The 23,528-nt window shown below is 39.8% G+C and overlaps 1 protein-coding gene across 10 annotated transcripts in view; it reads left to right on the top strand.

Moving 5' to 3' along the window:
* Psd3 (pleckstrin and Sec7 domain containing 3) overlaps window positions 1-23,528 on the top strand; it is a 528,621-nt gene that overhangs the window by 419,284 nt on the left and 85,809 nt on the right. For all 10 annotated transcript variants that reach the window (XM_052162839.1, XM_052162837.1, XM_052162836.1 and 7 more), the window contains one exon: window positions 7,895-7,938. In XM_052162839.1, the coding sequence (XP_052018799.1) occupies window positions 7,895-7,938 (44 nt within the window). The remainder of the gene's footprint in view (window positions 1-7,894; window positions 7,939-23,528) is intronic.

Here is a 23,528-nt window from a genome sequence, read left to right as displayed (position 1 = left end):
ATTTATCTTTTTATGACTTTATTTTCTCTTTCAACCTCACAGAAATCTAAATACTTCATGTTACTGTACTCTGGGCATAGTATTTGTTAACTAGCTATGTAAATGAATGGATTTATAGGAAAAGATTAATGTATACTGTTAAAAGAGTAAGCCAGGTGTGGGGGCTAAATTTGAGATTACATTCTCCACACTAGTTTTTGAGACAAGATCTCTCACTGAGCCTTAAACTAAGCTGATTTGGCCACAGTGGCTGTGTGGTAAGCTTGGGGATCATCCTGTGTTTCCTACAAAGAATGTGGGAATATTATATACCTAGCTTTTAAAATAGGTACTAGGGATCTGAACTTAGGATCTCGTGCTTGGGTAGCAATCATTTTACTTGCTGAATCATCACTCCAACTCCAGTTTGAAAACATTTAGTAGACAAAACTGATCAGAAAATTGTAAAGAATGAACAGTGAGCATTATATGGGTACAGCAACATTCCTGGTTTATGATTTCAATTCATACTTCTGAGGATCTGATGTTTTGCTTGACATCCAATCAATTCAGGAGCATATATCTACAACTTAACAAGAGAGTTGATCGGTAAGGGGTATGGGAGAATTTTCTGGAGTTGATATTTTTGTTCTGTAACTTTATTGGGGCATGTCGAATAGGTGAATGCACTTAGCAGAACGTATTTAAAGGTACATGTAAGGTTTGTAGAGTTTACTTAGTGATAGTTATATCTTAAAAAAAAAACCTGTACACAGACATTGCACAGTGTAGAGGTGAAATGTGCTGATATCCATCCCATGAATTTTATTGTTGTTGATTTGAAACAGGGTCATATGTACCCCTTGCTAGCCGTGTGCTTGCTATGTAGTCCAATGTGAACAACTGATTCTCCTGCTTCCCTCTCACAAGTATTAGGATTACAGGAATTCTCCCCTACCATTCCTGGATACTGTGTACTTTTAAATACACTGATAAATAAGATGGAATGATAAAATAGAAGGACAAATGGATGGCTCATGATTAGGTGATAAAACAATCTAGTAGTCATTGTAAATATAGTTCATAGCAGTGTATATGCATATGTATATATGTTATAATATATAATTATTTCAGTTTATAAAATTACAGGGGAAACATATTTTACACATAAGAATATATTCCCTATAGGTAAAAGTTTTAATCTATATTAAAATTGATAGATAATATACATTAATTTTTAGAATCCATATTGGGATTTAGAATAAGATAGTAATGCTACCAGTTAAACTCTGTGTGTGTGTGTGTGTGTGTGTGTGCATTATTGGGTATTTCAAGGAAATAGGTGTGTGTGAAAAACTAGGAAAAGAGCACATTTTTGTATATGTCCCAAGTAAAATCATAGGCAGAGCGCCAAAGAGAGCCAAGGAAGGTAACTTTATGCTATCCTCTCAGACAACAAAGATCAGTCTATTAATTAGTTTTCCAATACTGCTGTGACCACATTACAAAAAGAGGAGGAGGAGGGAGAGGAGGAGGAGGAGGAGGAGGAGGAAGAGGAGGAGGAGGAGGAGGAGGACAGAAGAATCATTTGGCTCATAGATACATAGGGTTCAGTTCCCAGATACTTGGCCCCATGAACCTGTGCGGAACAGTATGATAGTAGAGCATCTTCTTCACCTTGTGACACACAGGAAGGAGTCAGAGCAAGGTATAAGCCCCTCAGGCAACTGCCTTCAGTTTTCTCTTTCCTGGATCTAGACCCTGCCTCCTAGTTTTTACTGCCTCCATTAATGTTAGCATTCTAGGAATCCACCAAGAGATTAACCCAAGTGCTGAACAAGTATCACACTTGGTCCTCATGCAGGAGGCCCTGAGTTTAAGAGTCCATGAATCCCTGTAAAGGCTGAATATGGATTTGCGCATTTGTAACTCCCAGCACTTGGAGTGGGAAGGAAGTGGGTGGTCCCTTGGAGATCCCTGGCCAGAAGCGTGCCTTAACTGATGAGGGTTAGTGAGTGACCCTGGTTTAAAAATGGTTCTAGAATGAAGGAAGACACTAGATGTAGACCTCTGGTCTCCATGAACCCACACACATGCACACTCACATGCCTGTGCACACACACAAACACACACACAGAGACACTCCATATGGGAAGCATTATCCTGTTTAATAACTACACTTTAGGATAAGAACTTTACAATCTTAATTTGTCTCTGGAAAGACTTTTTCAGAAAGATAATTGTGTTTGACAGACAAGATTAACCATCAGGTAAATTATCTGTTTTCAATAGTCAGTTTAGAAGCAGCTGTCCCATATCTACCTGTGTTCTTAGATTCTTTACTCTGGATTTCTTTTCTACAAACTTTTCTATGAAAACATAAATAAAGCAATGTCATTTGTTAAATCGATTGTGTGAAAGTGTCTTGTATAATGTATGTGAAAAGTATGTTTATAGAGTCTGTCAGGTGACTAGCTAGTTAAATTCAAGCAGGGTTAGCAGTAAATGTTATATTCTTTATTTAAGAGACCCTTGAAGGCAGTGAAAGTAGATTCGACTGTACCTGGTATAATGCCTACATAGTCTCTACAAAGTGCTAAAAATGTTTATTACATGATGACTTGTAATGTTTTATATCTCATATTCATTTTCATTACGGTAAGGGCTTCTGCATTTTCCTATTTTCATCTGTGATGGTATATCTGTTTGTGGTTAGATATCCTTGTGTCTGCTATTCTTGTTTGTACATGCACCACAGCACAAAGTTAAATTAATTGTCTAGGACAAAGATTTTGGCTCTGTTTACTTGATGCCTTGGTCCAAAAATTGGATCTGATTATAGACATGGAAAAACACAATCCTGATTTAGGCATGAATTTGTTGCTTTGAATATGAGCCAAAGAGAGAAGAACCCACTAGATGGTTTGTGATTTTATCTCCTTTAGACTTGGGTGAGTTCCGGTGGTCTCAGGGATATGGGCATTTACAGGGGGTCATAACCTTGGTGGTATAAATTCCATTATTGTTGTTGTCAGGTTCAGGTAAAACGGAAGCTGTGTGAGATCCTCCATGCTTTTCATAATTATTCAGGCTCCACAGAGTAAAGGACACCATTGGAATTTAGAGATGCTTTAACTACAATACATGTGTTCCCTCAACTACACAAAATGTGCTTCTGGGGAAACAGAATCCTGATTATACAATGTGGTAATGGAAAAAGATTTCAGAGCCTGTGTGGGCTGCCAGTAAGGTACTGAGCTTTGAATAAAATAGCATTTTATCATCTTTGAGAAGCAATCAGAAGTGAGGAACAAAAACTTAAAAGCAAATTTAAACCAAATTCCCACATTTCTGTAATTCAAACAACTTGTTTTGCTTTCTCATTCTTAAAATTAATTGTCTTCAGATTTGACAAACCATCTGTCCTGTTCGGTGTCAGAAGGATCATTCTAGAGCTCCTGGGATAAGTTGCAGGAATTTTGATATTAGCTAGGGCATCATACATCATGTCTGATGGCATTTGAAATATTTGTTGACAATCCATGCAGAATTCTCAAGGGAAGCTCTGGGCATCTGGGTAGGGTCTGATTTTAAATTTGGCTTTAGTTGTAGAATTACTTGACAGATTTTGGTGTATACTCTCATACTTTCAGATGATATCCACAAAGTAAAACATACTTTTATCTAGGGATTGACATAAAATAGTTCTACAGATTGCTTTTATTAAGATGCCTGCCTTTCATTCATACTATAGCTCATTGGTTCCCTATGGCTGATGGAACAATTGACCACAGAAGCATTGTATTTAAAATGTGCAGAATTACATCCTCTTACAGTTTTGGAGAGTAGAACTGTGAGATTCACGTGAAGGCACTCACGTGAGCTTCACTCCCTCCGAGAGGTTAAAGGAGAATCTGTTCCTAGCCTTTTCCAGCTCAAGGTTGCCGGGGAACCTTGGCTGATACTGTGTCACTCCACCTTCCCAGTCCCTTTCTCTTTCCTTCCCTTTTGCTTCTTTAAATTGCCCTCAGCCTTCTTCTTGTAAAGATCCTTGTGATTACATTTAGAGCCCACCCACACACTTTCCCCATCATAAACTCTTTAAATTTGATCTAAAGATTTTTTTTTTTGCCATATAAGGAAATATTCAGAGGTTTTGAGAATTAGGAGACAGTTATCTTTGGGGGGTATGCTATCCAGCCCCCATAGCAGACGTCACTTCACTGTGTGGATTCATATGGATGGGGCCTGCAGTACTTTTTTTCTGTTTTATCTCAGCTGCTAATCCAAGGGGAAGGGACAACCTGCCAGGGCATTGTTAAACCAACATTTTCTCTAGCTAAGTGAAGGGTTAACACACACATACACACACACACACACACACACACACACACACACACACACACACACACACACACACACATGCTCAGGTACCTGTGGGTGGGTGGGTGAGGGGAACAGACAGACAGGCAAACAGAGATGGCGAGACAAGGAGCAAAGACAGACAGACAGAATAATCCACCGATCAGGGCTGCTGGGTGTCATCCTCAGGCATTCTCTCTCTCTTAGTGATTCAGCTAGAGAGAGTAAGAAGTATCCACCTGCCTCCATTTCTCAGTTATTGGAGTTGATACATGTTGCTGTACACAACATTTATTTAAAAGTAGGTCCTAAGAATCATACCTGAGGTCCCCGTGCTTACGCGGTGAGCACATTCCTAACTGAGCCATCTTCCCAGGTTATTTTCTTGAGCTGTAGCCTGCATCTCCAGTTTTAGCCCCTCACATGGCCACTACGTTTGATTATAAGTGGATTGAGAGTATAGGGTCATTTTAGCAGGCTTGTCCTCACTGACAAAAGTACTTGAAGCATGTGTCCTAGCAACAGTGACTCTTCTGTGAAGCTTATCTTGTAAGAATAGAATCCTCCAGTGCCCAGCATTATTTGAACCCATCTGAAAGAAGCATAAGTCTTTTCGTCTTTCCCCAAATTTGTTAAAGGAGGGCAGAAACATACAGGGCTGTAAAGCTTAGGATCAGGAGGGAAGCCTGTTATTTGTTGAGAGTAAATGCAAATTTAAAACTGGAGGTGATACAGCTAGACAGATCCTAGAGACAACCATACTACCGAAAGAATCCAAAATGTAGGAGGAGGAAGGCTGTCTGAGAGTTACATTTGGGAGACATCTGCAGGATCCTGAGTGATGTTTGTTCATGTTGGATTGCGCCTTCCTTGTCCTTTCCTCCATAGTCCCTTTCAGCTCTGAAATTCCATTGTGCTGATTCTCCCCATCTAAAAGGAGAAAGCAAAAGGAACCTTGACAGATGCTTCTTAGAAAAGCTGGCAGGAGGTTGAGAGGGACGGTGAATGGAGTCAGGTAGTGGATATCCAGTGGCATTAATCTGACATTACGTGATTTTTTTTCTTCTGGTAGTGCTGAACGAGTCAAACAGATTCAGAATATTGCTGAGCCCAGGAGAGTTTTGCTAGTCTAGTCACTAGACCTAGACTGGTCTCTCATAACACCATTCCTCCTTAAGAACAGCCCATCCTAGAACCTCATTGTCTAGCAAATGGACAGCACAGCAGAGATTAGGTAACTAAACCACAGTGAGAATGTCTTCTTGGGGCTTTTACAGCCAGAGCTGGAAGAAAACCCCTTTGTTTTCTTACTTGGGACCTCAAAGGTATGTAAATGCACTCCTTACAGAGACCAGTTCTTATGAGAAATAAACACTGGAGATGTTTGAAGGAAGAGAGAAAGAAAGGAAAGATAAGGAAGCTTTAATTCCTGTATGTTTGAGGCTACTTTTGTTCCTATGAGGCTACTTTTGTTCAGATCTTCTTATAATTTGCCTACAAAAACTCACCCTTACCTTTAAAGTTCAGTTCAGTGTCTGACATTTGGAGCTAAAAGGCCTCTTGAGTTAGGCATGTGATCGAATGCCTGCTTACCATGCACAATGCCCTGAGTTCAATCCGGAATATCACACTAAAGGGGGAGGTGGGTGATGTAGGCTCACGTTCGGTGCACACAGGAAGTAGAAACAGAGAAGGCCAGGATTGCTCTCCTGCAGTGAGTTGGAGGTCAGCTTGAGCTAAATGAAACCTGCGTCAAACAAGAGAAAATAAGTCATAGCTCTCCCATGGCACGCCAGTGTGGAACACTTCAAGTGGGATTAGCAGAAAGCTACCTGGTATGTCTCTCTTGTGCTACAGGAACACAGTACGGGAAGGAGTTTGTTAGAAGAGATTGGGTATCCCTCATCTGAAATGCTGGGGGCCAAAATTCTTTCAGACTTCTTTGTGTCTTAGAATATTTGCATATACAATATTTAATGTTTGCAAATCTTACATATTACCTTGGTGGGGGGGGGATCAAATCTGTGTAGGAAATTTGTTTCAGGTATACAATACATGCACTGCCTGAAGGCAAACTTAAACAGTACTGCTAAAATGTTTTGCTCATAATTCTTTTTCTTTTTTCCTTTTTTTTTTGAGACAAAGTCTCATGGTATATTTCAAACTGGCATTAAAATTGTCATTACCCCAGGCTTATCTCAAACTTCTTATCCATCCACTTCTGTCTCCCTTGTGCTGGGCTTACAAGTGTGCACTACCTCACCTGGTTTAAAACAGAGTTACGTGCATGGAATTTTCCATCTATGGCATTGTGTTAGGGTTTTAAAAGGTTTACATTCGGAGCTTTTGTAGGTTCATGTTTTCGTTTGTTTGTTTGGTTGGTTTTGGTTTTATTTTTGATTGGAGAGCCCTGTTGGTTAGTTTTCTTGTCACATTGACAGAATCTGTAGTTTAATGTACTTCCACTTAATTTGGAAGCACTCTTATTGGAAGAGAATTTGCTCTGGGCATACAGTCCTTTTACTGACATGCGCACACTCAGCCGGCCTTCTGAAGGTCACTGTCCTCATCTGATGAGTGGTTGAATAGTGTCTGACACCCCCACACCACCCACTGTCTCAGCATATAGCTGTGGCTGAGTGTTCAAGCTCCAAGGTCTAAGACCTTACTGGGGAAAAGTTCTAGCACCATAAGTTTTATTATTTTTTTCTGTATTATTTTCTGTCATAGTTTTGCAAGTTAGAAACGTATTTGTCTTTTCTTTATTTGGCCTTATTCTAAAGTAAAGTATTTTCCTGGGTAGGTGCTATAGATGTGCAAATTGACCACAAGGACTTTATATGGGATACTGGTTCTCAGAGGGTGAGGGAAGCTAGCTGTCTTCGCTAATATGATTGTCTCTGTTTCACTAAGCCCTTAGGAAGCTTTCTGTCTCTTTTCTGATTATATATATATAATAATTCACTGATTTTATATATATAAATAATCATTCACTGACCTGTAGAGAGAATTGACTTTTAAACAAACAAACAGACATTGTGTCACTTATGATAGAAACTAACACTATTACAGGATGCATTTCCATATCTGGCTTAAGGCCCTCTACCATGTGTCTCCTCAGGAAGCATACGACTAGTCACATGTCTTCCATTACTGAGCATTATGACTACCCTTAAGTCCTGGTTAATGAATCTGTTAGACCATGGTTAAATGAATGAAATAGAATGCTCTGCTTAAGTTCAATCATAGCCTAATTCCCCTGAACAAAATATATACAGTACAGTGTGTTATTTATAAAAGACTGATTCTACTTAGTGCATGTTTCTTTGTTCCCTACAAATGCTCATTTGCCTCCCCTGGGAATTCTTTGGCTTCTAGAGTCAATCCGCCAGACCCAAAGCCCTCAGGCCACCCCAGTTAATAAAGTCTGATTGTAAAGGCCTGAGGAAGTTGTTCAAACATTTCCTGAAGCCTCTGACTTTGCTCCTCTACTTAATTCAGCCTATGGAACAGAACAAAAAGAATAATTCAATCTTATTTCCTCTATTTACAGGCTCTGTACAACTCCATCAAGAACGAGAAGCTTGAATGGGCAGTGTGAGTACGCTAGATATCAGCTTTTTAATGATGTGGCTTTCTCTTGCTATTTTCCTCTGTGCCTTGGAGGTGATTTTAGAGAGTTAAATATGCATAAGCAGTTCTTATTTTATGTCAGTTGTCTGACCTGCTTTCTGTGAAACCCCAGTGAACCCTGAGAAAACTTGGGTATTTGTGGTGGGGAAAGGGTTACTCAGCATTCTGTTTCTGCTCAGGTTGTTATATCCATAAACAATTAATCACCTTATAATGAATCCCTTGAAAATGATATCCTGGAAAATAACCTGTTGGAAAAATTGTGTTTATTCCAAAACCTAATATACATGGTATGTGTAGCACCTACTTATTTGAATTTTCCTCATTCTGTCACCATAGATGAACGTTTCTTATGATACCAGTCATCCTGTGATGTGCATCCATATTAATAAAAAGAAAAAAGGATTGTATGTGTAGATAAGAGAAATAATGCTCCAAGTTAAAACAGCCAGTTGCTTTAAACCTAAAGCTTTATAGTATATTCAATGCTATTAAATATTAAGAGTCTCTAATACCACTGAGGCCTTTTCCTTAGTGTTAAGGCAGTTCATAGTTCAAGTTTACAAAAATCAGAGGAGATAGTAGGACAGATAAGATGGCATTTATAACTAATTCTAGCAAAATACAGCTGCGTGAATTTCTTCAGGGAATGCAGCTAACAATGTGGTAAAGTACAGAAGTGTAATCGCTCAGAAGAGGAACCAATGAATTTAATGCTTCCACCTCTGACTGTTATTATAACTATGGGACATCCATGTTTCGGAATTGCAGTCTTCTTGAGAATGTACCTGGTGTCGCTTTAATGATGTCATGTTAGAGCCCACCGTCATACTGAACTCCTGGGTTATCTCATTTCTACCTCTGTTCCCAGTGCTTTTTGCTCTTCTCATTTTTCATCTGACATTTTATAACTGTCATAGGATGGTCTTTGCTTCTTTATATTACATACCAACTCATTTATGATGAGACCATTTCAACACCTGTCATCTTTTCTCCTAAATTAAACCGTTTCCTGTCTGCCTTCAAATAGTTAATTATCCTTGCTTGTTATGTGGTATAGTGACAAATTGGACTCTTCCCTCTTCGTAGCCCCGCCCATTTGAAAGCATGGTTGCAAAGAGTCACGTTGAGACTTACACTTCTTTCTTGTGAGCTTTAACTGTAGATATTCTTTCTTGGTACCACTGTTGCTAAGAGACTGATTTGCTAACATTGGAGTGTGGAAAAACTTACCAAGTCTTCTTTACACTTCTTTGCTGTGTCTAATATGTGTGCGTATGTGTATGTGTGTGTGTGTCTGTATGTGTGTGGGTATGTATGTGTGTGTGTGTTTGTATATGTATGGGTGAGTATATATGTGTGAATGTATATCTGTGTAGTATATGTGTGTAGTATGTGTGTGAGAGTATGTATGTGTATAGTGTGAGTATATAAATGTATGGTGCCGTATGAGTGTGCATGTGAGTGTATGTGTATGGTGTGAGTGTATATATTTATATGGCGTGAGTATCTTTGTATGATGTAAGGGATGAGTGTATATGGTTAATGTGATGTGAGCATGTGTTTGGGATGAGTATGTGTTTGTGTGATGTGAATGTGTGTTTGGTGTGAGTGTGTGTGCATGTTATGAGTGCATATGTGTATATGTTGTGAGTCTCTGTGTATGATGTGGGGGATGAGTGTGGTGTATGTGTGTGGTGTAATTATGTATGTATGTGTTTGGTATGTGAATCTGTGTGTATGTGTGTGTGTGGAATATGAGTGTGTGCATGTGTTCAGTGTGTGTATGGAGTGTCTGTATCTGTGTCCACACACACTCAGAGGAGAGCATTGCCTGCCTCCCTGTCTGTAAATCTTTTCTGAGAGTTATAAAAGATGCCTGATGCTGGAGAGGATGTAGAGTAGCTTGTCCCTTGTCCTCGTGGCCAAGCACACTAATTCTGCGTTAACCTAAGAGTCTGGTTTGAAATCGATTATTGCTTCCATTTTTTTCTATGGTCTCTTAAGAATTTTTTCCAAGAAATAACCCCTGGGAGTTTTATATTCTTGTTTTTTTTTAGTGACCTTTTCATATTTTACTTAACTCAGTATTGATTCTAATTTTCAGTAATAATACATAACAATTAAAATTGTAGTCTCAGTTGCTCAGGAAATGACTGTCCTTGAAGAACAAGTCATTTTGTTTTCACCCAAGACATCTTTCTTTTAAAATTCTGACTAGATGTGCCACCTTTACTTATGAAGCAATTTCTTTCCTTTTTATCAGTTTTTCTTGCCTTTCTCCCTATGAGCTTTCCCTCCTCCTATATCAGAATCCTGTAGTAATAAAAATTAAAAGTCCTTCATCTGTGTTTGGATTTAAAGTCATGTTCTAAAGTCATGAGCTAAAGAAAAGTGTGACACCTCATCACCTCATAAACAAATTTTACAGTTGTTAGTCAATCCCATTGAAGAAAACCCAAGTTTCAACATCTGAAAGTCATCACAGTATTTCAATATACCGAACAGCTTCTTTTCCATTTGTAATCTTTAAAAAAATAATCAAAAAGATTATAATATTATGACAGTCTCTATGTGTGGACATGGACCATATTTTCAAGTTTGCTATTATTCATAGATGCAGATACATTCATGGGACATATTTCAATGCCAATGACAAACAATAAACATATACAAATTTCAGATTATCATGTTTATAGAAAGATACTGAGGTGTATTACAGAACAACCAAGCTATTTATAAATCAAGGGACCAAGAATTCCAGTAACTGAAGTACTATCATAATGATGTCTACTCCTCCTTCTCTTCCCCTCCTTCTGGCCACCTTCCTTTTTTCTTCCCTTCTTTTCCTTCTCTTTTCCTCTCTTCCATTCATTCTAATGTCGTTTTCCTTGGAGAGCCCTCCCTTTTTTGTTACTGGCTCGTAAATTCTAGCCTGTGTCCACTCACAACTGCTGAGTACATTACGTACATTTAGGCACACACAGTAAATGTACGGATTATTAAGATACTAGGAGACAAATGCATTGACATAATCAGGCCTTTTCATATAACTAGATTAACAGAACCAATGTAAAAGAAATAGGGTGCTATAATTTGCTCAGTCTGAAAGTAGTCAGCTATTGTTTAGTAAAATAGTATTTCTAAAACATTGACTGGGATAAGGGACAACGTCTAAATGAAAATATAGGGGCGGCGGCGGCGGCGGCGGTAGCAGTGGCTGCTCCAGCTGAAGGGCCATCAGCGGTGGAACCAAGGCGACACAGGGTCCAGTTAGGCCCTGCGCCCACGACCACTGACCTTCGCTGACCAGCCGGGCGGCAAGCAACTGCGGTTCTGCGGAGCCTTTCGCTGCACGGAAGCCACTTCAGAACTCGGCTGCCCGCCAGTCAGGAGAGACTCACCGCCATCTTGATCCCGGGCTCCAGAGATCCGTCAGACTGAGGTACACAAACATAATCCTAGGCCCAACACCGCAGGGGTCGGAGCCAGACGGGCGTTGGCCTGCACCCAGGCCCTGGGCTGTTTGAGTGGCCATCGGGGCGCCAACCCAGCCAGGAGTTTTTTTTTTTTTTGCCCCGGCCGGTGCACGCGCCGCCATTTTGCCTACAGGAGCCAGAGTGCTCGGGAGGGCAGAGACTGCTAACAAGCGTAGCCTGAGGCTAACAAAACGGGGGTCTAGGCCCCAAAAGGCACAGGACTGACCCCAAGAACTGGGCGGCTTGGTGGGCCATCTGTGTGTCAACCAGCCCAGGAGGTTATTAGCACAACAGACTCTCCCGGTGCTTTCGCGGAGCGCGGACGCGCACGCCCACCATCCAGGTCACCTGGCGGACCCAAATAACAGACATAGCCCTAGGGGAACTTTGCTCGGACCTTGGCCTCCCAGGCGTTTGCCTGGACTCAGGGCCCAGGCGACAAGGCTAACCTAGTGTGCGCCAGCCCGGTTGGGGAAATCGGCTGCCCAGCGGAGTGAGCGGAGCACAGGGGAGGTCACAGCAACATTCACCTTCGGAGCTCCCTGGGGGTGCACACGGGTTCCACCTGGTCCACAGACACAATCTGGGGCAAGGCCTCAGGCAGAAGCCCCCAGCTCAACTCTCTCCGCTTCAGATCAGCCTGGGTGGCCGCCACATCTCCAGGTCCCTCAAGAGGCTAGTGGGGGCTTCCGGGCGGCCAGCTGGGAGAAGTCGGTGTGCTCCAATAAATCCTGCGGGCCCCAGCGGGAGCCTTCGGGTGCCTGCTTCGGGATCTGAACAGCCTGGACAACAGCACCCTGTCTATAGGCAGTGCAGAGTGTAAGCTGTGCACCAGAGGCCAACGGGGAAAGGGCAGCTTGCACTGGTGAGTCCAGCACTGACAAGACCAAGTAACACCAGTGAGAGCTAGATGGCAAAAGGCAAACGCAGAAACGTCACTAACAGAAATCAAGGCAATATGGCAACATCTGAACCAAATTCTCCTCTACCAGCAAGTCCTGGATACCCCATCACACCAGTAAAACAAGATTTGGATTTAAAATCACTGGTCATGATGCTGGTACAGGAACACATGAAGGGCATTGAGGAGAAAATGGATCAAAAGTTAGAAGCCCTTGCAAGGGAAACACAAAAATCATTGAAAGAAATCCAGGAGAATACAAAAGCCAACAAGGAGGAAATGCAAAAAACACTTAAAGAAATACAGGAGAACTTTGCTCAACAGGCTGAGGTCATGAAAGACGAAACACAAAAATCTCTTAAAGAAATACAGGAGAACTTTGGTCAACAGGCTGAGCTCATGAAAGAGGAAACACAAAAATCTCTTAAAGAATTACAGGAAAACACAAACATGCAAGGGAAGGAGCTAAGCAAAACCATCCAGGATCTAAAATCAGAAGTAGAAACAACTAAGAAAACTCAAAGGGAGACAACTTTGGAGATAGAAAGCCTTGGGAAGAAATCAGGGGACAGAGATGCAAATATCAACAACAGAATACAAGAGATAGAAGAAAGAATCTCAGATGCTGAAGATTCCATAGAAACCATGGACTCAACAGTTAAAGAAAATGCAAAGTGCAAAAAGCTTGTAACCCAAAATATCCAGGAAATCCAGGACACAATGAGAAGACCAAACCTAAGGATTATAGGCATAGATGAGAGTGAAGATTTACAACTTAAAGGGCCAGCAAATATCTTCAATAAAATTATGGAAGAAAACTTCCCTAACCTAAAGAGAGAGATGCCCATGAATATACAAGAAGCCTACAGAACTCCAAACAGACTGGACCAGAACAGAAATACTTCCCGTCACATAATAATCAAAACACCAAATGTTCTAAACAAAGAAAGAATACTAAAGGCAGTAAGAGAAAAAGGCCAAGTAACATATAAAGGAAGACCTATCAGAATCACAGCAGACTTTTCACCTGAGACTATGAAGGCTAGAAGGTCCTGGGCAGATCTCATGCAGACTCTAAGGGAACACAAATGCCAACCAAAACTACTATATCCAGCAAAACTCTCAATCACCATAGATGGAGAAACTAAGATATTTCACGACAAAACCAAGTTCACCCAATATCTATCCACAAACCCAGCCCTAAAAAGGATAATAGGAGGACAACACCAATACAAGGAGGGAAACTCCACCCTGAAAAAAGCAAGATAGTAACCTTTCATCAAACCCAAACGAAGTTAAGCAATCAAATTTAAAAAATAACGTCAAAAATGATAGGAAGTAACAATCACTATTCCTTAATATCTCTTAACATCAATGGACTCAATGCCCCAATAAAAAGACACAGACTAACTGACTGGATACGTAAACAGGACCCTACATTTTGCTGCTTACAGGAAACACACCTCAGGGTCAAAGACAAACACTACCTTAGAGTAAAAGGCTGGAAGACAATTTTACAAGCAAATGGTCTCAGGAAACAAGCTGGAGTAGCCATTTTAATATCAGATAAAATTGACTTTCAACCCAAAGTCATCAAAAGAGACTCTGAGGGACACTTCTTGCTGGTCAAAGGAAAAATACAACAAGAAGAACTCTCAATCCTGAACATCTATGCTCCAAATGCAAGGGCACCCTCTTTCATAAAAGAAACTCTATTAAAACTCAAAGCACACATTACACCTAACACAATAATTGTGGGTGACTTCAACACTGCACTTTCCTCAATGGACCGATCAGGAAAACAGAAACTAAACAAGGACACAATGAAACTAATTGAAGCTTTGGACCAATTAGACTTAACTGATATATATAGAACATTCTATCCTAAAACAAAAGAATATACCTTTTTTTCAGCACCTCATGGTACCTTCTCCAAAATCGACCATATAATTGGTCACAAGACAGACCTCAACAAATATAAAAAGATAGAACTAATCCCATGCCTCCTATCTGATCACTATGGAATAAAAGTGGTCTTCAATAGCAACAGAAACAACAGAAAACCCACATACACGTGGAAATTGAACAATACTCTACTCAATGACACCTTGGTCAAGGAAGAAATAAAGAAAGAAATTAAAGACTTTTTAGAACACAATGAAAATGAAAACACAACATACCCAAATCTATGGGACACAATGAAAGCAGTGCTAAGAGGAAAACTCATAGCCCTGAGTGCCTCCAAAAAGAAAATGGAGAGAGCATACATTACCAACTTAATGACACACCTGAAAGCCCTAGAACAAAAAGAAGCTATTTCACCCAGGAGGAGTAGAAGGCAGGAAATCATCAAACTCAGGGCCGAAATCAATCAAGTAGAAACAAAGAGAACCATACAAAAAATCAACAAAACTAGGAGCTGGTTCTTTGAGAAAATCAACAAGATAGATAAACCCTTAGCCAGACTGACCAAAGGGCACAGAGAAAGTATCCAAATTAACAAACTTAGAAATGAAAAGGGAGACATAACAACGGAAACTGAGGAAATCCAAAAAATCATCAGATCCTACTACAAGAGCCTGTACTCAACACAACTGGAGAATCTGGAGGAAATGGACAATTTCCTTGACAGATACCAAATACCAAAATTAAATCAGGACCAACTAGACCATCTAAACAGTCCCATAAAGCCTAAAGAAATAGAAGGAGTCATAGAAAGTCTTCCAACCAAAAAAAGCACAGGACCAGATGGTTTCAGTGCAGAATTCTACCAGACCTTCAAAGAAGAGTTAACACCAATACTCTTCAAACTATTCCACAAAATAGAAACAGAAGGAACACTACCCAATTCCTTCTACGAAGCCACAATTACGCTGATACCAAAGCCACACAAAGATCCAACAAAGAAAGAGAACTTCAGACCAATTTCCCTTATGAACATCGATGCAAAAATACTCAACAAAATTCTTGCCAACCGAATCCAAGAACACATCAAAACAATCATCCACCATGATCAAGTAGGCTTTATCCCGGGAATGCAGGGTTGGTTCAATATACGGAAATCCATCAATACAATCCACTACATAAACAAACTCAAAGAACAAAACCACATGGTCATTTCATTGGATGCTGAAAAAGCATTTGACAAAATTCAGCATCCTTTCATGCTTAAAGTCTTGGAGAGAACAGGAATTCAAGGCCCATACCTAAACATAGTAAAAGCAATATACAGCAAACCGGTAGCCAGCATCAAACTAAACGGAGAGAAACTTGAAGCAATCCCACTGAAATCAGGGACCAGACAAGGCTGCCCCCTTTCTCCTTATCTTTTCAATATTGTACTTGAGGTACTAGCTCGGGCAATTCGACAGCATAAGGAGGTCAAAGGGATACAAATTGGAAAGGAGGAAGTCAAACTATCATTATTTGCAGACGACATGATCGTCTACCTAAGTGACCCAAAGAACTCCACTAGAGAGCTCCTACAGCTGATAAACAACTTCAGCAAAGTGGCAGGTTACAAAATCAACTCAAGCAAATCAGTGGCCTTCCTATACTCAAAGGATAAACAGGCTGAGAAAGAAATTAGGGAAATGACCCCCTTCACAATAGCCACAAACAGTATAAAGTATCTTGGGGTGACTCTTACCAAACATGCGAAAGATCTGTATGGCAAGAACTTCAAGACTCTGAAGAAGGAAATGGAAGAAGACCTCAAAAAATGGGAAAACCTCCCATGCTCATGGATCGGTAGAATCAATATAGTTAAAATGGCCATTTTGCCTAAAGCACTATACAGATTCAATGCAATACCCATCAAAATCCCAACTCAATTCTTCACAGAGTTAGAAAGAGCAATTATCAAATTCATCTGGAACAACAAAAAACCCAGGATAGCTAAAACTATTCTCAGCAACAAAAGAAAATCTGGGGGAATCAGTATCCCTGACCTCAAGCAATACTACAGAGCAATAGTGTTAAAAACTGCATGGTATTGGTACAGTGACAGGCAGGAGGATCAATGGAACAGGATTGAAGATCCAGAAATGAACCCACACACCTATGGCCACTTGATCCTCGACAAAGAGGCTGAAAACATCCAATGGAAAAAAGATAGCCTTTTCAACAAATGGTGCTGGTTCAACTGGAGGTCAGCATGCAGAAGAATGCGAATTGATCCATCCTTGTCTCCTTGTACTAAGCTCAAATCCAAATGGATCAAGGACCTCCACATAAAGCCAGACACTCTGAAGCTAATAGAAAAGAAACTGGGGAAGACCCTTGAGGACATCGGTACAGGGAGAAAGTTTCTGAACAGAACACCAATAGCGTATGCTCTAAGAGCAAGAATTGACAAATGGGACCTCATAAGGTTACAGAGTTTCTGTAAGGCAAAGGACACCATCAAGAGGACAGATCGGCAACCAACAAATTGGGAAAAGATCTTCACCAATCCTACATCAGATAGAGGGCTAATATCCAATATATATAAAGAACTCAAGAAGTTAGACTCCAGAAAACCGAACAACCCTATTAAAAAATGGGGTACAGAGTTAAACAAAGAATTCTCACCTGAAGAACTTCGGATGGCGGAGAAGCATCTTAAAAAATGCTCCACTTCATTAGTCATTAGGGAAATGCAAATCAAAACAACCCTAAGATTTCATCTTACACCAGTCAGAATGGCTAAGATTAAAAATTCAGGAGACAGCAGGTGTTGGAGAGGGTGCGGAGAAAGAGGAACACTCCTCCACTGCTGGTGGGGTTGCAAATTGGTACAACCACTCTGGAAAGCAGTCTGGCGGTTCCTCCGAAAACTGGGCACCTCACTTCCAGAAGATCCTGCTATACCACTCCTGGGCATATACCCAGAGGATTCCCCACCATGTAATAAGGATACATGCTCTACTATGTTCATAGCAGCCCTATTTATAATTGCCAGATGCTGGAAAGAACCCAGGTATCCCTCAACAGAAGAGTGGATACAAAAAATGTGGTATATCTACACAATGGAGTACTATTCAGCCATTAGAAACAATGAATTCATGAAATTCTTAGGCAAATGGATGGAGCTAGAGAACATCATACTAAGTGAGGTAACCCAGACTCAAAAGGTGAATCATGGTATGCACTCACTAATAAGTGGTTATTAACCTAGAAAACTGGAATACCCAAAACATAATCCACACATCAAATGAGATACAAGAAGAAAGCAGGAGTGGTCCCTGGTTCTGGAAAGACTCAGTGAAACAGTATTTGGCAAAACCAGAACGGGGAATTGGGAAGGGGTGGGAGGGAGGACAGGGGAAGAGAAGGGGGCTTACGGGACTTTCGGGGAGTGGGGAGGGGGGCTAGAAAAGGGGAAATCATTTGAAATGTAAATAAATTATATCAAATAAAAAAAAATAAAACACAAAAAAAAAAAAAAGAAAATATAGGAGCAACTTAGCAAAAAGAGCTTGTTTCAGAAAGTAATTGCTTTATCATAGAGGATTTTGTTCTTAACAAGGCAAATAAAGAAATGTAGCACCTACAAAAAGAAAGTGATTTTAAACAAACAAACAAATAAACAACAATAGCAGAAATAATAATACCAACCACCAGCACTTCATGTAGCCCAACTGATTTTTGCCTGATTTGGTAGCTGAGTGTAACCTTGAACTTCTGATCATTCAGTCTAAATCTTGAGTTTAAATTATAGACATGTCCCAGCGCACCGAGTTTCATCTAGCTAGAGATCAAATTGAGGTCATCACACATGTTAGGCAAACACTCCCACGTGAGCCTGTCTCTAGCCCTTTCTTGGGATACTTTTACAGTTGAGATAGTTATTTCCATGAAGAAGATAAGGCACAGTAGTACTCTGTGCCATTGCTCTCTGGATGTATTCACGTTCCCACCACTGTAGGCATTGCGCATGTGCCACTCTGGGTAAACTGCTAGATCTAACAGCAGAGGAACTGTGCTCACTACAGCCTTAGAGGCTGCAGATAGGATATCCAGACAGGGTATCACTGCTAGGAATGCGTCTGAGCAAAGTACAGTGGCATACATGTGTGGAAATCCCATGACGAATCACATTATTGTCTATACTTAAGGCAAGATGAGTTGAATATAAATTGACATTGACAATATCAAATATTTGATGATAATCAAATATAAAATTATTAAAAATTGACATTTAACAAAAGCTTGTGATCTTAAAAAACATATCTGGAAATCTGTTATCTAGAATTGATCCTGAGTATGCATCAAGCCCTTGGTGTTTTACGAAAGCAAAGCTTCAAGAAAGAGAAGACTCCTTCAGGCAACTCTATAAAATATCATTTCATTAACCTAGTTCATAGTCCACATGTACAATTAATCTAGAACTTTTTCTGTTTTCCTCTCAGTGTAAAAGATTTATTTTCCTAATCTGTATAATTGAGGCATTTAGGACTAGAGTAATTTGCCACCAAACTCTCCACTTTCAAGTGGCAGATTCAGAAAGAACAGGGGAAAAAGACACATATGGTTTGTCTATAAAAGCTGTCTCTGAGTGATGGGATTAAGGTGGATCCTTGGTGTCTGAGGATTTCACTGTGAAGACAGTTGTAGCATAGGCAAACATGACCTTGAAAGAAAAGCTATTTTTACTCCACATCTTCAGTTGGGAATATGCAGAATCATCTGGTTGGTAAGTAGATGAAATGTAACTATATTGTTACTACCCTGCTTGCCCTAAGGCAATTTTGGAGTCAGTGAGACAGAAGGAATTCTAGGGGATGGACTTAAAGTGTTCTAATTTGGTTTAGGATTTGATCTCTATAGCATTTGCTAAACTATTACCTTTTAGAGACGAATAATACAAAAAGAAATACAATAAACATGATTTCTAAGTGACCTACAGTAGGCATACATTGACCAATTATGTTAGATAATATTTTCTTGGATTTTATCTTTCACCTAACTCTACATCTTAATGTGCACATTAGCCGTATTAATAAGGCTAAAGGAAGGCACTGCCTTATTAAAAATTCCTAATAGGTTCTTAGAAGTCTCTTATCAGTTTTAACCTCAGTATACCCAAAAACTTTTTCTTTAAAAACACATACACCGATTATATCATTCTAAGTTTAGAAAATTGAGCACTATAGTTGTTAAAAATAGGTTTTTATTTGGAGAGTGGGGCTGTTAGCGCCGTCGTCTTCACATCTGGCATCATTCTTATTGATATTAAAGGACACCCCGCAGAGCTCAATACATTAAATAAAAGCACAGCCGCGCTTTCACATTTAGAGTTTATGCCAAAAATGAGCTATTTTTAGAAAATAGAATGCCGTGTGTCTCATACTTGCAGTAGTGTTTTGAAGTCTGTCTGCAGGCTTTGCTTTTATTTTTGGTAAGTGATGAGGACAGATCCGTTTTAAACTTCTCCTGCCTTATGACATAGTAATGCAAAACAATGGAGCGCCCACAGTAAGTCATCACCAGTTCCTAAGTTCATCTTAAGGATGTCTTCTAGCTACCATCTGATTTAATGGATCTCAGTTCCTAGGATAGCGTTGACTCTGTGTTCAGCCACAATGACTTGTTCTGAAGTGTGTGGTTGGTTAGATTACAGACATCATGTAAGTATAGCACCGTAGTTTTCTATCAAAATGAGCTATATGGTCTAATAGCTCTATTATCCCATTTCTACCACTCCTAAAAGAGTCCTCATGCTAAGAAGCCAGCTTATTTCTTGTGGACTTTCCCTCCTTTTATGACTGTATAGTGCTCTATACACAACTGTGCTGGACCTTTTATTACAATATTTTATTTAAAAGGTATTACCCATTATGTATTATGCAACCCTCTAGGCGTTGTCACCAATGGGATGCCACCCGGAAGCTTTGGTGCTTGGTTTGATATCGATTAAGCTGGCACTGAGTATGTACTCTGAGGAACACATCCAGGCATTTCCTTTATGGAGAACAAGGGTTTGGCTGCCTGCTAATCTGCTGTGTTACATGTGTTTTTATATAGGTGATGTCCCAGTTAGGGAAATCCTCTTGGAATCCTGTGGACTTCCTTTCTGTGAATTTTGCCTTTGTTTTCAATGAAATGAAAATATCTAGCTTGTAGAGCAATTCTGAGAGGAAACTGCTAAAATATGGTGATCCTAGCTATGAGTGGAGACTTGGTGGGGGTTGGGATCCCATCCTGTCTTTATCGATTCTTAGAGGGGAGTATATATGCAGAGCAAAGAGCTGAGGCTATTGAGTTTTGCTCAAACCTACCTGATACAAAGGAAGAAAAATGTGCACTTCATTCCCAAGATGGACATGCTCTCCTACTCATAGGAATAAAGTATGAAAACTGAGAGCACTCAAGAACATGGCACTTGATGAGCACAGACTCACTAACAGCCCGAGATGAAATTCTAACGTTCTAGAAGACTCTCCAACATACACCCTTCATCTCACTACATCACTCTGGCTTATTTAATATTCTTACTTTTGCCCAGAACACATTTCTAGCTATAAGGGAAGAAGTAGAAAGCATACTAAACCACAGAAACACAATTTGAAGAGGCAGAGGAAGCATCTGAATCGGAGTTGGATACTACAAGAAAGTTGGATTGTCAGAGCCAGGATTTAAAACAGCTCCGACTAAGATGTGAGAAGGCCAATGGGTAAAGTAAACAGCATGCATGAACAGATGGGAAATGCCAGCAGAGGGATGGGGGCTCTAAGAACAGCACGGTGAAACTGTGTGTAAACCGCTCACAGGCATGGCAGGGCGTCTGGGCCCTTAGTGCTGTGGACCTGTGTGAGAAAAGATGTCAGTCCGAGGATCTGTCAGAAGGAACTTCTGAACGGAAAGAGGGTGAGGTCCACGATTTAGAAAAAGAATACCTGAAGCTCAGTTCCAGAGGGTATAACATGCTGAAAATGGGACGGTTACAGAAGGTGTAACATGGCAGACAATGGAAAAGAAACAAGAGAGATTGGAAAGGAAACAGATGATGACCAGTATTGACTGAGAATTTCCCACCTTGTCAAATGGCAAGCCACAGACCCAGATAGCTCAGAAGACTGGAGGAAGAGTTCGGGGATGAAGGAGAACCCTACATTTGGCATATCACTTCAGAACAACCTGCTCTGTAAATCCATATATAAGCTGAAGTAACCGGATGGAGGAAAACACAACTGTGCTTACATAGTACTAAGGAAAAGTATGGAAGTAGCTGCATTAGGTCAGCCAGAGAAGATTTAAGAGCAGGAGAACATTCACCAATGAAGAAGGGCATTTGCTGATAATAATCGAGGAATCTATTCTCCAAAAAGCCACAAAGGCCCTCAACGTGTGCGTCTAACAGTAATGTCACCTTGCCAACAGAAAGTCAAAAGCTGACAGATTCCAAACCTTATACATGAAATTGGTAGATCCATAATGCAAAAACTTAAAAGTCAAATACTGTTCAGTTCTATTGCACCATCAATAAGTCAGATACAGTTTATATCTATGGGTGAATTCATACAATAACCACAGAATTTGATTATTAACCAAAGTTGGTCCCACTCTCAGCCACAATAAAGTCTGCCTTAAGATTTTTTTTTTAAATTAGAAAACGTACATTGCTTACTCTCAGACAAGAATGGAGTTAGATTAGAAATCGACAATCAAATTATAAAATCCTCTCAGAACATAGAGATTGAGAAACATGCTTTTAAATAGTCCCTGAGTACAATAACTCTGAAGGGAAATTTGAATGGTTTTAATGTAAAGGAAAATGAAAATAACAATTTGTGTGCTGCGGTGAAAGCACTGCTTAGTTACTTAGCAACTTATGTATAGATTAAAGGAAGACGGGGATGTCGAGTCAGTAACTGGCACTTCTATATCAGGGAACTAGGAAAAAAGGATTAAGAAAAACCCAAAGGAAATAAAGAAGTTAGGACAGAAATTAATGAAATTGAGATCAGGTAATTAGGAGAGTTAACAAAAAGGCATTTTAAAAAGAGAATGATAAAGTAGATAAGGTCTAATCAGTGTTAACTAAGATAAAAACATGAAGGCTTAAATTAAAATTACTAATTTTAGAGATAAAAAGGAAATATAATTTCAAACCTATTATACTTAAAGGATTATAAAGAAATATTACAAACAGCTATATGCCCAGATGCAGATAGGAACAAATTCTTTAAAGAAAATAACTAGCCAAAATTCATTGCCCAATATTAATCAAGCAGTTAAATCTGCAATATATTACCTTCTTAAGCAGTATCACACCTGGATAGTGTTACTAGTAAATTCTGCCACTTATGGAACAAATTTTACGAGTATTTTATAATCTCTAAGAAGATAGAAACAAACAGAGCACCAGTACACATTCTCACATGGCGTAAATGTTAATCACCAAACTAGATAAAACCATTAAAATGTGTCATAAGCACAATGTCAGAACCCTCAGTATTCACAAATCAAATTGAACTATGTCTAAAAAGAATTATAAATCACAATCATGTTAGATTTGCTTTAAATATGCAGCAAAGTTTCTTCAACATCTCAAAATAAATGTGCAACATCAAATGACTAATTGAGAAAAACAAAAGGAGTTAAGGCTGTCCTCCACAGCAGACTCAGTGCCGGCAGTCTTATCAGTAGATATTGACCAAGCAGGGCAAAATTTAACACCTAAATATGATTTTTAAATAAACTCAGCAAACTGGAAGTAGAAATTTTCTCATCATGATAAAGAGCATCGAGAGAAAGCTGCAGTTAGTATCATGGTGAGAAACTTAGTTTACCTGTTTCGGTACAGAAAAGGGGGGAAATAAAGCTATTTCATCTCACCACTGCCAGTCAGTATCATAGTGGAAGTCTGCCTAATGCAGTGTGACCAACGATGATAAGTGTGTTGGTATGCAGGTCTAGAAGAACTGTTTATGACAGCATGATTGCCTAGGCAGAAAACCCGAAAGAACTGATGAGGACAATTTGACATCTCTTCAAAATAAATAAATACAGCCCTGAAGTGCTACTAGGCATAATGCAAATGCAGGCAGATGATTGTTTAATATTTTCTGCCATATATCTTTTAAAAAGAAAAAATAAAGTAGAGAGGTGGTGGGTGAACGGGCAAGCCTCCAGCAGAAAATTCAGAAAGTTCTCACAGTATCACTACTCATCGCACCTCTGACCTCTAG

Source organism: Apodemus sylvaticus, chromosome 18 (genome assembly GCF_947179515.1).
Source record: "Apodemus sylvaticus chromosome 18, mApoSyl1.1, whole genome shotgun sequence".
Taxonomy (NCBI): domain Eukaryota; kingdom Metazoa; phylum Chordata; class Mammalia; order Rodentia; family Muridae; genus Apodemus; species Apodemus sylvaticus.
The sequence above is the reverse complement of the archived record's forward strand: the minus strand, read 5'-3'. Positions and strand labels throughout refer to the sequence as shown.